The following is a 13,930-nucleotide window of genomic DNA, read 5'->3' on the forward strand; positions in this document are numbered from 1 at the left end:
TTATAGTTAATATTCTTCTCTCTATTAATATATAGAGGCTTTAGTACTTCTACTATAACTTGAAGATTATTTAGGCTAAGCTTTACTAGAATATATATAATATAATAGTAGCTAGAGCTATATTAGACTCTATTAGTTATTATATTCTATCTACTACCTTTACTAGCTTAGTTAAAAATATATAGTAATATTACTAGAACTTAATAATTATTATTTAATATTATAGTAAGCTAGCCTTCTTTATAACTTTTATAATAAACCTCTATTAGTCTAAAATAATTAATAATCTACTTAAGGGCTCGAATAAGACTCCTTAATAGATTTAAAATAACTATTCTAATTTAGTATTTTAAGTATTTAATTTAAAAAATAATACTATAATTAATATCTTTTATAAAGGCTATTTTAGTAAATATTAAATATATATTTAGATAAATAACCTTTAGTTCTTTTTAACTATTCTAATTTTTACTAACTTTTTCTTTATCTCTTTAAGTTATCAAATAATGGAAATATAATCTTCTTTACTTTTATACTCTTTTTTAGACTAATAATACTTAAGATAACCCAGAATATATTAATAAATTTATATATACTAAGATTCCTTCTAAGAATAATTCTCTATTTTTAATTATAATAAGATATATAATCTACTAGCCCTATAGAGTAGATAATAAGTAACTAAAAACTTCTTATAACTTAGATAATAATAGTAAACCGTAGCTTTATTTTAAAAACTTCCTAAAGAAATTATATTCTAATATTATTTTAATATCTACTGGATATACTAAATATTAATATAAAGATTAAGTTTATATTAATATATTATATTCTAACTTTAATTTATATTAAATTATTGTAATAATCTAAATTTATAATAGTTAGGTTATTCCCTATAGTCTATACCTTTACTTAATATTTAATACTTATATTAATATAGAATTATATACTTTACTAGATTTTATTTACTATATTTATAAATATATTTATAAAAGTTTAAATTATACTATTATTAAATTTAATTTAGAAGAGATAAATAAGATAAAATAATATATATTAGAGTAATATATAGGTACTATAAAAGTAATCTAGAGATTATTTAGTTTTTTAATTTATTTCTATTATCCCTTAGTTCTTTCTTTAGTAGTTTACCTACTATCTTAGTAGATTATAGTCTAGGACTAAAGCTAGAATACTTAAGATATACTAGAATAAATTAATAAATAAGTATTTTAACTTAATACCTTCTTCTCCTATAATAGAGGCCACTCTATGGAGAAACTTCTATATTAAAAGATAATATTTTAATATATTTAGGACTATAAGTAAGTCTCTATCCTTTCTAATCTAGAATATATACCAATAATATTAAGAGATAAATACTAGAAGCTACGAAAATAAGAGTTAAGATAAATTAGCTAAATATACCCTTTATTATCTATATAGAATGCCTACTATATTTAATATCTTCTCATTATTATATAAGACCTCTAGAGTTATTAAGACTTTAGAACTATTAATAAGGTTATTTAACCTATATTTTAGGAAGCCTACTATACTCTAGAGCTTCCAGTAAGAGATAATAAGTAGATATTCTACTTTAAGGAGGTCTACTAGCTACGAACTAGAATTATTTTTAAAATAATATTTATATTAATTCTATTATTCAGAAGTCTAAATAAAGATACTATTTTTAGAATTTAGTTTTAATTTAGTAACTAGTTCTATAATAATTTTTCTTTATAAATTTCTTAAGGTAATTTTAATTATCTCTCTAACTAGATTATAGAGAAAATTTTGAGAAATTTAGACCTTTACTTTATTTATTATCTACTCTAATAAGAAGAATATTCCCTTAAGAAGTTTAGACTACTAATATTTAAAAATAACTAGGAAGGAAAAAAGATACTAATAAACCCTCTTATCATTATAGAATTAGCTTATAATTAAGCTAAGTAGAAAATTTTAGCTAAATAACTAGAAGTATAACTTAATACTAATTAATAATAAGCTTAAGGAATTATTTTAGAGGCTTTAAAATAAATATTAAAAAAAGTATTATTCTTCTTTAATGATTTCAATAATACTAGAAAGATATTTCTATATTAAATTATCTATATATATATATATAGCTAAGGCCTTATTATACTTTATATTATATCTATAAGTATTACTTCTATTTTTTTACTTAAAGATAGAACTATATATAAATATTTTAAGATTCTAATCTCTATCGAAGACTATTTAATATATAATATTTTTAAATTTTCTTAACTAGTAGAGTTACTCTAATAAATATCTTTACTTATTTAGAATAAGACTCTAATAACTTTAGCTTAGATATTTAATATTATTAATTAATTACTCTATAATATCTATTAGATTAATTTACTCTTTAATAGTCTACTAATTATTTTAGATAGGGACTTCTAGTAAATTTTACCTATTATTGTAATAAGTACCTAGTAAGATATTATTAACGCTATAATATATAATACCAATATTTAGTAGAATTTATATATTCTAAGTCTATATAAGAATATAAGACTTTAAAATACTACTTCTAAAAATTAAGCTTTTATAAAGTAGCTAGTAAAATTTACTATTATAAATCTCTATAAAGTTAGATTTAGCTTTATCTAATTATTAAGTCTACTACTAATTTAACTACCTTTATAAACTAGGTATATTTAAATTTTATAAAGAATTTTACTAATTTAGAGTTTTTTAAAGATTATGCTATTATAATATTTTTAAATAAAAATATATAATTTCTTAATTAGTACTTCCTTACTAAGTTCTTAGGAGAAGTACTTACCTAATATATAATTAATACTACTAATATTAATAATATAGCCTATAAAGAAGTCTTATGGAAATTTCTATAATTTCTAAATTTTAATTCTTTACTATTATCTAAGTTACGCCTTAAAATTAGTATTCTACTAATACTTTTATAGAATTTAAATCTATCCAAAGGGCTCTATAATGGAATATATTTATTTTATACTAGGCTCTATATTAATATCTCGAAGTTTAAATTAATAGTAGAAATTTCAATGAAAATATCTACTTTATTTACTATATTTAGTATAAGAGTAATATTCTAAATTTTCTATTCAAATTTTATTAATATTAATTTTCTATAAGACTAGCCTTTATAATAACTATTAATAAAGCTTAGAGCTAATTATTAAAGTATATTAGAGTTGATCTCTACTCTCCTATATTTATATATAGCTAGCTATATATTATATTATTTTAAGTAATAAATATTAAATAAATTATTATTTTATTAAATCTAGAGACTAAAGAAGAATTAGTTATAGCTACTACTAATAGATTAAATTAGAATATAGAGAGTAATATCTCTAAAAATATCCTAATTCCAATTTTTTAATTTTTTACTAATCTAGATCTAAATTCGCTTATCTAAAATATTATATATTAGAAGGTACTTAAATATATCTATCTCGCCCTTTTAGAGTTAGATATTTCTTCTCTACCTTTATTAACTTTACTAGCTTAATATTATACTTTAGTTAATCTATAATCTAATTATCTTATTTACTTTTAAAGGTATTCTTACCTTAATTACCTTCTAGTTAATATATCTACCTTAATTATTATTTAAATTATTTACTTTATTATTACTCCCTTTACCATAATTTATTAGTCCCCTTAGCCTAGTAGCTAGAATTAGATTTTCTAAATATCACTAGATATATTTTATAATTTTCTAGCCAGTAATTATATTATTTATATAAAAGAGATACTAATAATTATAGAGTTCCATAATATTATAAATAATTTTTTTACTAATAACTACTTTATTAAGGGCTATAATTAACTCTTTATAGAGTATTAGAAAGGTTAACTAGTTATAACTCTCTAGGCTAAGTCTCTATATATTTAGTCTAGGGACTTAAATAGTAAAATATACGCCGATATATTAATTAGAATAACTAATCTATATATAGCTTTTATTAGTATAGTAGTTATAATTCTACTAGAGTCTACTAAATATTAAATTTTTATTATTTAACTTAAAGCTTATTACTATTTATTATTTAACTTAACTTCTAGAATATAGAGCTTTATTAAGTTCGATATTTACTATATTATATCTAGTAACTTTTACTAGAAAAATATTTATCTATTTTAAGTATTTTATCTAGTCTCTATTAATAGTTAGATTATTAGCCTCTATAAATATAGGGGTTACTAGTCTCCTATTATTAATTTATTCTAGCTAAGCTACTTATTAGGAGCTTAAGTAGCTACTACCCTTAAAATAATACCTAAGTCTAGGCCTAGTATACTAGTATAAGTATTTATTTTACTTCCTAGTAGATAAATATATAGCTAAAACTTTATTTTATAATAAAGAACTTAAATACTTCTGCTATATTAATACCCCTATAATACTAATTAAGAGATTATATACTAAAGGTACTAAATTTAGACTATTAACTACTACCCCCCCCCTCCTCTACTTCTAATAACGATATAGTAATAAAATAAATTCTAAAGGAAACTACTAAAGCTCCTATTAGTAAAAAAGCTTACTTTAATTCTTTAAAGTTAAACTTAGGCTTAATATTATAGGCCTCCAAGGTAACTTTTTCTTCTACTAAAAAGTTTAAAAATTAGGACGTTTTCTCTATATAGTCTAAAAATATAATAGTAGATTTAGATTTATTCAAAAACTCTTCTAGTTTAGACTTAGATAATTTAAATAATTCTTTAGAGGATAATAATAATAATATTATAATTATTACTTTAACTAATTTATATACTAATAAGCTACCTTATCTAAATAATAATATAAAAGATAAAAGTAAGAGTTATACTATAAAGAGGTATAAGTAGATAAGTTAGATAATATAGCTTAGTGATAAATATTTAGAGTAACGGGACTATCTACCTCTAAATAAAATCTATAATAGAAATTAAATACTAAAAAAGGGTTTAACTATTAAGTATCTAATATTAATTACTAGATATCTAATAAAGAGATTTCTTAAAGTAAGTAAAGCCTATATATAAGGAAAGAAAGAGAAGTATTTAGAGAAAATACTTTTTAAATTAATACTAATATAAAGGATCCATACTTATAGAATACTATACTAATAGTAGTATAATTATATATTAATATCTCTAAGGCTTATATTATTAATATATAATACCCTATTATAGTAACTAGATAACTATAAAATACTTCTACTACTACTAGCTATAAAGTACTAATTTTATATTTATAACTATTAGGCCTAATAAAATAAAATTTGAAGCCTTTAATTATTTAATATTATAAGTATCTTTATATATAATTAAGTATTCGCCGCTAGGTATTATTTACTAATTAGATGACTAATACCTGGCGGTGAGCGTAGCTCGCCGCTCGAACTTTCTTGTTATATATACTTGGGATCGAGGGACGGTAACGATACATGGGCAGATACATTTATAGCTAGGAAAGGATGGCCTGCTGGAGATGCGGTAAACATAACTAGCATGAGAAATAACGTCAGATAAAGAGAAGAGACAGACAGAAATGCAGTTAGATCGAATGGTCAGATATGAAATATGTTTGACGTGAACTCCGCTCGCGTGCGTTGTGGGTGGACATGTGAAGAGCCGCCTGTTTTAACATCCAAGCATCAGGATTATGTCCCCTGCATCTTGAACACTCCTTGGTTTATTGGCGACGTCTTGCTGGACTCGAAGTGCTCCGTTCGTTGCGAGGGTCAGGACGTGCAGCAGTGCCTGCGTCGCGACGATACGGGAGCTCGACCTGGGAGGAAGAAGCGAGGTGAACGATACCCCTGAACTGCATACTCCGGCCTTCCATTCACCATCCTCCTCCTCAATGCGAATCTGCAGGTACTCGTAAAAGTTGATGGTCTCCTGGTCAAGGCTGCTGCTGTTTAACCATTTGGGCCTTTGGACGCTGCCCCTTTCATCGTGATCGAGCTGTTCCCCCGGTTGCCCGTCTCCTTCGCCACCGTCAATGCCACCAAACATGTCTACGCCTATGTCCTGGTCACTTGGCAGGTGGACGTTTGTCATTCCACCGCGACCAGCGAGTGGACTCGGACTTCTTAGGCGTCCTCGTCTAAAGGCAGCTAGGGCTGCTGCGTTGGAGGCAGACGGCAGTCCATCCGGTCCGGGACTTACCACAGATCGCGGGCCGCCAATGCTCGAGAACACGCCTCCACTCGCGAAGATCTGGCGGGAATACGCTGAGCTCTTGCTCCTGATAGATGCGGTGATGTTCCATGGCATGTTGGATTGGTCGTCATCCCGAAGAGATGAAGGAGCCTGTCGGCCGACCTCAATGTCCTATATTGATCGACATGTCAGTGCATGAAGCTTGGTCGTCTCTGGAGAATCCCCCCGGGAAGAACATAGGTGCATACCTCAACTACAAGGCCAGGACCTTCATCCACTTCTACAGCCTCGCCTAAGCCAAGTTCAGGCTCATCATCCTGCATGGTACGAGCTTTCTTACCAACCACAGCTGCATCAGCATCCTCATCTTTACCCTCGTGGTTCCTCTTCCTACGTCTCTCTTTGCATGGTGCCCCAGTCAAAGAGGCGAGTAATTGGTCTCCGGAAAAGGCAGCAAGTGGATGTAGCACTGCTCCAGCACCCAAGCCGGCACCTACAGCTCCAATTCCCGAACCGAGAACCCAGAAGGCCGCGTTCTTTTTGGCAATGGTGATAAGCCTGTTCTGGACCTTGGCCCTGGCCGCAGCAGCCATGTTCTCCGCGTACTCTGAGTTCCACTGTGCCAGATCAGAGTTTCGAAGCTCAGCGGGCTCATCTATACCGAACATCCTGGGAAGTTTTCTCCTTCTAAAGGGTACCCTTACTTCACCTGTCTCCGAGGATACCTGAGGAACGTTTGAGTAGTCTGGATCAGTCACTTGCCCTCGTGGCTGTATGCCGTCGGATACAGGCAGACTCCCCATCCCTTCTCTCTGACTTGCATCAATGTCATTCATGACAATACCCCCATCAGGCTATATCATAGCATTAGCAATCCGGACTATGTGAACAAAAAGAAAGCTAAGATTTGACTCACTTGATGATCGTCAACGAGCAAGTCGACTCCAGTATTTCTCAAGGTACTCAGGCGGTCATCCCCCACTTGGACTTCACTTTCCCTTGGCTGTGCAGCTTTCTTCGGAGATAGCTCGATGATGTTACCTTCACCATCGAATTCAAAGTCCGGTTGTAACAAGATACCGGCCTCGTCTCCAAAGTAGGGTGGCAGCTCTACTTGAGGCTCCTTTCTAGCGCTGCTCATGTCACTGATATATCCTAGGCCTTCCCCTGCCTGGAAGCCACCGATATCCGAAGATGAGAGATTCAGCTGCAGTTGTGCGGCTGGTGACCAGTTGGTAGCAGATGATTTGGGAACGTAGCTTGATACCAGACTGGATTTACGGGGTGATACCCATTCCAGTCCCATATCCAGAGCAGATAAATCAACATTCAACCCGGGCAACATTAGCTCAGGAATAAAAGTCGGATCATGTGGAAGCATGATTTGATCGGGTCTACAATCGTTAATCATTATCTTATGATGTTGAGTGTGGCATGATAGTAAATATTTACCTGGCCTTTCCCGCGTCAGGATCCAAGCCAGCATTGTTGATAACCTTCAACATGGTCCTCATTCTATCCCGCGTGGCTTCAGCGTCGAGAAGCGCATACCCGCACTGCTGGTGGTAGACTTTAGATACCCCGTACCTATTATACTGTGTTAGCTATATATCCCAAGACACACAGTCTAATATAAGGAAAAACCTACAAGAGGTTCCCCTGTAATCTCAATGCCATAGGAGCATCTGGTCGAATAATCATATCACACGCCTTGGGCACGTCCACTTCTAATATTGCCTTCCTGTTCACCTTTCGTGTAGTTAACTTTGCCCCGAGAGTCGCCACCAGCCTGTCAATTCCTCATTAGAAGGGCCATTTTGACGTTCTATGCTTGATCTATGTATAACCAACTCACCACACTGTAGCAACGCCATGCTCCCGTGAGGTGAGGACTATGGTAGAGACCGAGTTAGCAATTGATCAGTCTCAATAGTCTCTACACTGCGATTCACCAATTGATGCCGGTGAAGAACTTACTTTCGTGGCTGTAGAACATGGCGTCTGTCTTCTAATGCTCTAGACCGGGATTCTCCTGACTCTTTCGAGTATTTATAGTCTGTCTATAGGCTGTCTATAACCGTGGACGGAGCTGTGTTTGCTACAGAGCAGAGATGAAGTTGCGGACTCGCTTGAAGGAAGAAGAAGAAGAAGAAGAAGAAAAAGAAGAAGAAAAAGAGAGTCGCGTCGTCCTAATCGGGAAGTGAGGGCAAGTGAGCGGAAGGCGGAGAGTCACGGGTTCTGGGGGGCAGAATCTTCCCGGCGACAGAAAGATCCATATAAAAGATGGACATTAAGATGGTGAATATCCGGTAGATGGACAAGGGATAGTGAATAGATAGAAGTAATGTAGACGATTGGCAGCAGTTCTATCAGTATAACCCAGAAAGGCTAGCAAGCAAGAGCGTCATCTTCATCCTACCTTAAATACAAACAGACGGACGAAACGAGAAGCGCCATGCGTTCAAAGAAAACAGTATCTTGACAGTGGCTACATACTAAAGGCACAAGAAAAAAGACAAACAGAGTCTATGGCAGAGCTGGAACTGGAGCTGGAACGGCAATGAAATTGCAACTACAACAAGACAGAATGGTGTCTATATAGGGTTTCGTTGGGGGTAGACGGCGGTCGGTGGCTAGCTGCTGCCATCCAGCGGGATACCTTCGTACTCCGAGTATCCTAGCGCGAGGTTCATGTTTTCTATGGCCGGGTTAGACGCATGTTTTAAGTAGAATATAGGGTTAAGGGATAAACGTACGTAGACATTGAGTTGCAGCACCCTTGAGAAGGTTGTCAATAGTAGCGCAGACAATGACTCGCTTCCCACTCGAATGGACTGCGAAACCACCGACTTCAATCCCGTGGCGGCCAGAGATGTTTTTGACCAGCGGTGCCTCACCGACGACCTTGACTAGTTTCTCACCCGCGTAGCGGTCTTGGTATAAGTTGCGGATGTCACGGGAGGCCATGGCCTCTTTCAGCGGGATGTTGATAGTGTGCTGGAAATAACATGGTTAGCAAGTGTCAGAAATAAAGCAGGATAGAAGGAGAATAACGGGCTGACATACGTGAATGCCCTGGAACCAAACCGCAACATGAGGAATAAATGCAACCTCAGCACCAAGCTGAGAGCCGATTTCCCTCTCATGGATATGGTCCGTAAGACTGTACGGAACGATATTGTTGGTCAAGTAATTCACATCATTCTTCAGACTAGGCTTGGTTCCTGCGCCGGAGTACCCAGATACACCGAAGACAGTAGGTTGGCCGCCCAAGTACGGCACCAGCGGCGCAATGCCGACCTGTGCAGCTGTGGCATAGCATCCGGGGTTGGCAATGCGAGTTGCCTTGGCTATCGTAGACCGATTTACTAGTTCCGGCAGACCGTATGTCCAGGAGTCATCGAACCTGTAGTCTGCGCTGAGATCGACGATGACGGCCTTCTCCTTGTCGACGGAATCAACGGCGTCCACAAACGGTTTGCAGACTCCGTTTGGCATGGCCATGACCCAGCAGTCGACGTCTCCTTGCTCAGCCATGCGCTTGACGTCGTCTGGGCTGAGGTTCTCGTAGATGATTTCCCGCTTGTTGTAGCCCTGCAGTGGCTTGCCTGCTAGTTCACGGGAAGAGACGTGGGCTAGATCCATGTATGGGTGGGCACTGAGAAGACTGATCAGGGCTTGACCGGTGTAGCCGCGAGCACCGATCAGGGCGACCTTGGAGGGTTTGGTGTTGGATGCGTTCTTCTTGCCCAGGGGAGGGTTTGGGTTGGTCTGGGTGGTGTATGAACGGGAGAAGCCCGGGCGGGTATATTGTTGCTGCTGTCTGAGGGATCGCAGAGCAGAAGCGGTGGTGGCTGCTGTAGAGAATGCTCGTTTCTGCTGGACGGTCGCAGAAGGATTGCTGCCACCTGCCGCGCTGCTATTCAGGGAGGACTCCATGCTGAGGTTCCCAAGCATGTCACGACCATTCTTGCTGAATTCGACGACAAGGTCCTTGACTTCGTCTGCCTCCTTTACGCCGGACCAGAAAAGCACTTCGCCATCCCGACATAGACTGCCGTCAGCCTTGTCGAAGAACCAAGAGAGATTCTCGTCGTCTTCCTTGACGGTCCAGGTAAGCTTGGGGAAGTCCTTTTGGATGCTGGTGAAGACGTTATCGGCAACATGGGTCAGCCAGCCGGTCTTGGTAATGGACATGGTAGCCAGGTGAGCGAGCGTAGAGCCCGGCTTGGGTGGCAGGACAATGGCCAGAGCCTCTAGGGGCTCGTCTGAGTAGGCCTTGATCTCCTTGCCTCTGAGTGAGTCAACGTATCTGTCCACGGTAGCCCTGGCATCCAGCGCCTCCTGATCACGCACAAGAGCGTTCTTCAGGGCTTCGATATCCTCGAACTCCTCGATGCTGTTCCTAGTCTGGACCTTGTTTCCCCGTCTGATCAGGGTTCCGGCACCGGTATCAGTGAACAGCTCCTTTTGCAGGTCCGCAGGGTGTATGATAGCCACGCTGGAGGTCCGGGGCAGGTCCATAAGCAGTTCCTTCATCTCCTTGATCTTGAGACGTGTTCCGTGACGAACCCACCACTGCTTCATGAGATGGTCATACTCTTCATCCAGATTGATGGCCGAGATCTTCTCGCCTGTATCTCCATTGAACAACCCGCCCTTCTCAGCCAGGTATACGATTTTCAACGGCTGGAGTTCCCTCGCAAGTTCACCGGCAGCAACATCCGCATTGACGTTCAGCACCTGGCCCTCTGGCGTCTCGGCCATGGAGGTGAGGATAGGCAAGCATCCGGCTTCAATTGCGGCCTCGATAGGCTTCTTGTTGACCCCATTGATCTTGCCGACAAGGTTGTACTTGTCTTTATCCAGGTAGTCTGCCGAGAAGACGCCCGTGGTCAATGGCCTTGCTCTGACGCCCAACCGCTCCAGCTCCTCGACCAGCTTGAGGTTCTCTTCCATGAAAAGCGACCTGGCCAACGCCAGCGTCTTGCCGTCCGTGACTCGAATGCCGTCTTCAAAATGCGGTTCCACGCCGGCGTCCTCCAGCATCTTGTTCAGCTGGGGTCCGGCCCCGTGCACCACGATCGGGTATAGGCCGACATGGTTGAGGAAGGCAAGGGCCGAGGAGAGCGTCTGCAGGTGTTCTGTTATGATGGCGCCGCCGACCTTGATGACTGCGAACTGCTGCGAGGAGACGGAGGTGAAGTGGGAGAGGTACTGCTGGACCTCACGCTTGGAGCCGATGTTGCTGAGCAGCTGGACGACGGTCGAGCGAGTCGAGAGGTGCGGCTGGTAGCGAGGCGAGGTGTAGCTGCGTCTCTGTCGGTATGCAGCAGAGCCATATCTCAGCGGCGCTGCTGTCCATGAAGCTGGTGAAGCTGGTGAAGCTGCCAGTCGACCAGGACCCCCCAGTCCGGTGGAGCGAGCTGCCAGGCGGCCCGCGGCCCTCCGCGCAAGATGGCTCGACATGGACGGCAGAGCAGTGCTGGACGGTCAATCTGGTCTTCTCCTTCGGCGTCTCGTCTCTTCGTCTGCTGGAGCGAGAGAGCAAGAGCGCAGTTGGTCGTCTGTCTTCGTCTTCGTCTTCGTCTTCGTCGGTCTGGCTGGTCTGATATTTATTACTCACCGGCAAGAAAAGCGAAGGGTGGACCTTTTTTTCTTTTTTAGCTTCTTCACCAGCGAAAAAAAGCCAGCCGATCTCGGCTCTCAGCTTAGCTGCGCCGGCCGCATAATAATGATAAACATAAACAGGCTGCACGGCACATAGCTGCAGCTTTCCCTTGCTACTAGTATTTTATCTAGTAGTAGTACGGAGTAGCTGCTCTCTATACTATCATGTTTTAAGGCTGGTCTGCTCACCCTTGCCCTGGTCGACCCACCGCCAATGTTGCTTTTTATAGGGATGCAGCTTTCATAGGACATGCAGTATCAACGAAGCAAGACTACGTACAGAGAAGGGAAGACAGGACGAGAGAGAGGAGGAGGAGGAGAGAGAAGGGGAGTGGCTAGGGAGAACACGCAGCCATTATAGTAGTCGCTATTGTAACACATTACGGGGATTTCGTTGGCCAAAAAGAAAGAGAAAGGAAAAGAAGAAACCCTCTATTACCCCTTGGTTCCCGTCCCTAAAGCAGAGCGACTCCAGTTGAGATGGTTCGTTGGCATCGGCGGGAGTTCAAAGAGTCATGGTATTAAAACAGAATCACAAAAAAACAGACAAAAGAAATCAGGACACAAAAAGGAAATAAGAAAGAAAAAAGGTCATCGGGGAAAACTCGTGGTCATCCGAGTAGGCCAGGCATCAGTATCACAATCACAATCAGTTATCAGAATACACACACACGGTCATGGATTTCGCATAGTTGGGGGGGAAGGCAGTGCTAAAGTGCTAAATAGGAGATTCATGAGGTGGACGAGGGAGAGAGCCTTCGCTTGTTCGATGGCAAGGGTATTGGCGAAGGGGGCTGGATTAGGTGGTATATGGACGTATAGAATCACTTGGCATGCTTTGATGCGACGACTACATGGAGGTTAGCATGCGGTTGTCAAGAATGAAGGTGGTAAGATGGAAGACGCACCGGCTGGGACTATGATGATGATGAGCAGGACGATGATGCCGATGATGAGCCATATGCGCATCTTGACGTCCTTCCACCACATCTGCTTCCGGACGCGGTTGGCTCCCCGACGGAAACCCTGAGCAGAGACGGCGAGGTTGTCTGTCTTGTCCTGCAGGGAGTCCAGGTGCTCGCCTCGCTGCGAGACCTTGTTGATGTTCTCCCGCATCACATCGACGGTATCATCGATTTGCTATTACTTCAGTCAGCACGTTCGTCCCATTATTGTCTATTCCATTATCGGCAGATAACAGCCGTATCAAGCAAGGGTCAGACATACGGCCTGCAGCGCTGCTGTCCGCTGGTTGCCTGAGGTCGGCCCATCCTGGCCGGGCTTCGACTGGGAGGGAATGTAAGGGTCGTAGGGCTGCTCGCGGTCGGCCATGGCGGTGGTGTATGTGAGACAACAACAAGAGAGACGGACGCTGGAAGATGCGGCGGCGAGAGAGAGGGAGCTTGCGACGGTTATGTAGTAGTGCTGGCGGCAAGCAAGGAGGGAGGAGGGAAGACGCAGAAGATGTAACTATCTATCTGCGACCAGGGACGGACGGGCTGGCTTTGAACGCTAGTCTGGGAGTTGCTGGGAGCGCTGGCAGCGACGGGCAGCAGTGGCGAGGACGAGGGCGCGCAAGTCGACGAGGCGGAGCTGGCGGTGCCAAAGAGGACGCTCGTAGACGACGGCAGGATGGCCTTCTTCTTCTTCTTCTTCTTCTTCTTGTCTCTTCGTCTTCGCTTCTTCGTCGTTGTTGTTGTCGTCGTCTTCGTCTTTCTTCTCTCGCTGTCTTTTCGTTTGCTTGTTCGTCGTCGTCGTCTTTTTCCTTTTTTGCTTCTTTCTTTTCTTTTTTAGGCTTCGTTTCTGCCTTCTTTTGGAGTACGTAAGCAGGTCTTGGCGATGCTCCTTTCATTAAATGCACGTGATGTTATATTGATGAGTAAGAGATGAGTAAGCAGATAGTCTAAAGTTAGAGTTAAAAGTTAAAGAGACAGTGAAGGGATAGAAGAGAAGATAGAAGATAGAGAGTGAAGATAGAGACAGACAGGGCAGGGATAGGGACAGTGACGGTGCAGACGTGAAGATAGCATGGTGAAGAAAGAAGGTAAGACAGCAGGGTGAAGAATAAGATGGTGAAGACACACCG

At 39.7% G+C, this 13,930-nt stretch overlaps 4 protein-coding genes across 4 annotated transcripts; all 4 read right to left on the reverse strand.

The window, feature by feature from the left end:
• Positions 1-5,841: 5,841 nt before the first annotated feature.
• On the reverse strand, positions 5,842-7,679 carry TRV_00690 (Rad21/Rec8 N terminal domain protein; the record flags this gene model as incomplete). Its single annotated transcript, XM_003025090.1, has 4 exons — positions 5,842-6,345; positions 6,423-7,028; positions 7,091-7,568; positions 7,627-7,679. Coding segments are annotated over 4 exons (1,641 nt in total), but the record flags the coding sequence as incomplete, so codon positions are not given.
• Positions 7,680-8,913: 1,234 nt separating this feature from the next.
• TRV_00691 (uncharacterized protein) lies at positions 8,914-12,225 on the reverse strand (the record flags this gene model as incomplete). The annotated part of the gene is made up of 4 exons (XM_003025091.1): positions 8,914-9,171; positions 9,241-11,463; positions 11,648-11,957; positions 12,125-12,225. 4 exons carry the CDS (start codon positions 12,223-12,225, stop codon positions 8,914-8,916), a joined length of 2,892 nt encoding a protein of 963 aa, XP_003025137.1.
• A 480-nt stretch (positions 12,226-12,705) lies between these two features.
• Positions 12,706-13,176, reverse strand: TRV_00692 (uncharacterized protein; the record flags this gene model as incomplete). Its single annotated transcript, XM_003025092.1, has 2 exons — positions 12,706-12,984; positions 13,072-13,176. 2 exons carry the CDS (start codon positions 13,174-13,176, stop codon positions 12,706-12,708), a joined length of 384 nt encoding a protein of 127 aa, XP_003025138.1.
• Positions 13,177-13,356: 180 nt separating this feature from the next.
• TRV_00693 (uncharacterized protein) lies at positions 13,357-13,647 on the reverse strand (the record flags this gene model as incomplete). The annotated part of the gene is made up of 1 exon (XM_003025093.1): positions 13,357-13,647. A coding segment is annotated over one exon (291 nt), but the record flags the coding sequence as incomplete, so codon positions are not given.
• Positions 13,648-13,930: the final 283 nt, after the last annotated feature.

This window comes from Trichophyton verrucosum (genome assembly GCF_000151505.1).
Source record: "Trichophyton verrucosum HKI 0517 chromosome Unknown contig00066_1.f1.exp, whole genome shotgun sequence".
Lineage (NCBI taxonomy): Eukaryota > Fungi > Ascomycota > Eurotiomycetes > Onygenales > Arthrodermataceae > Trichophyton > Trichophyton verrucosum.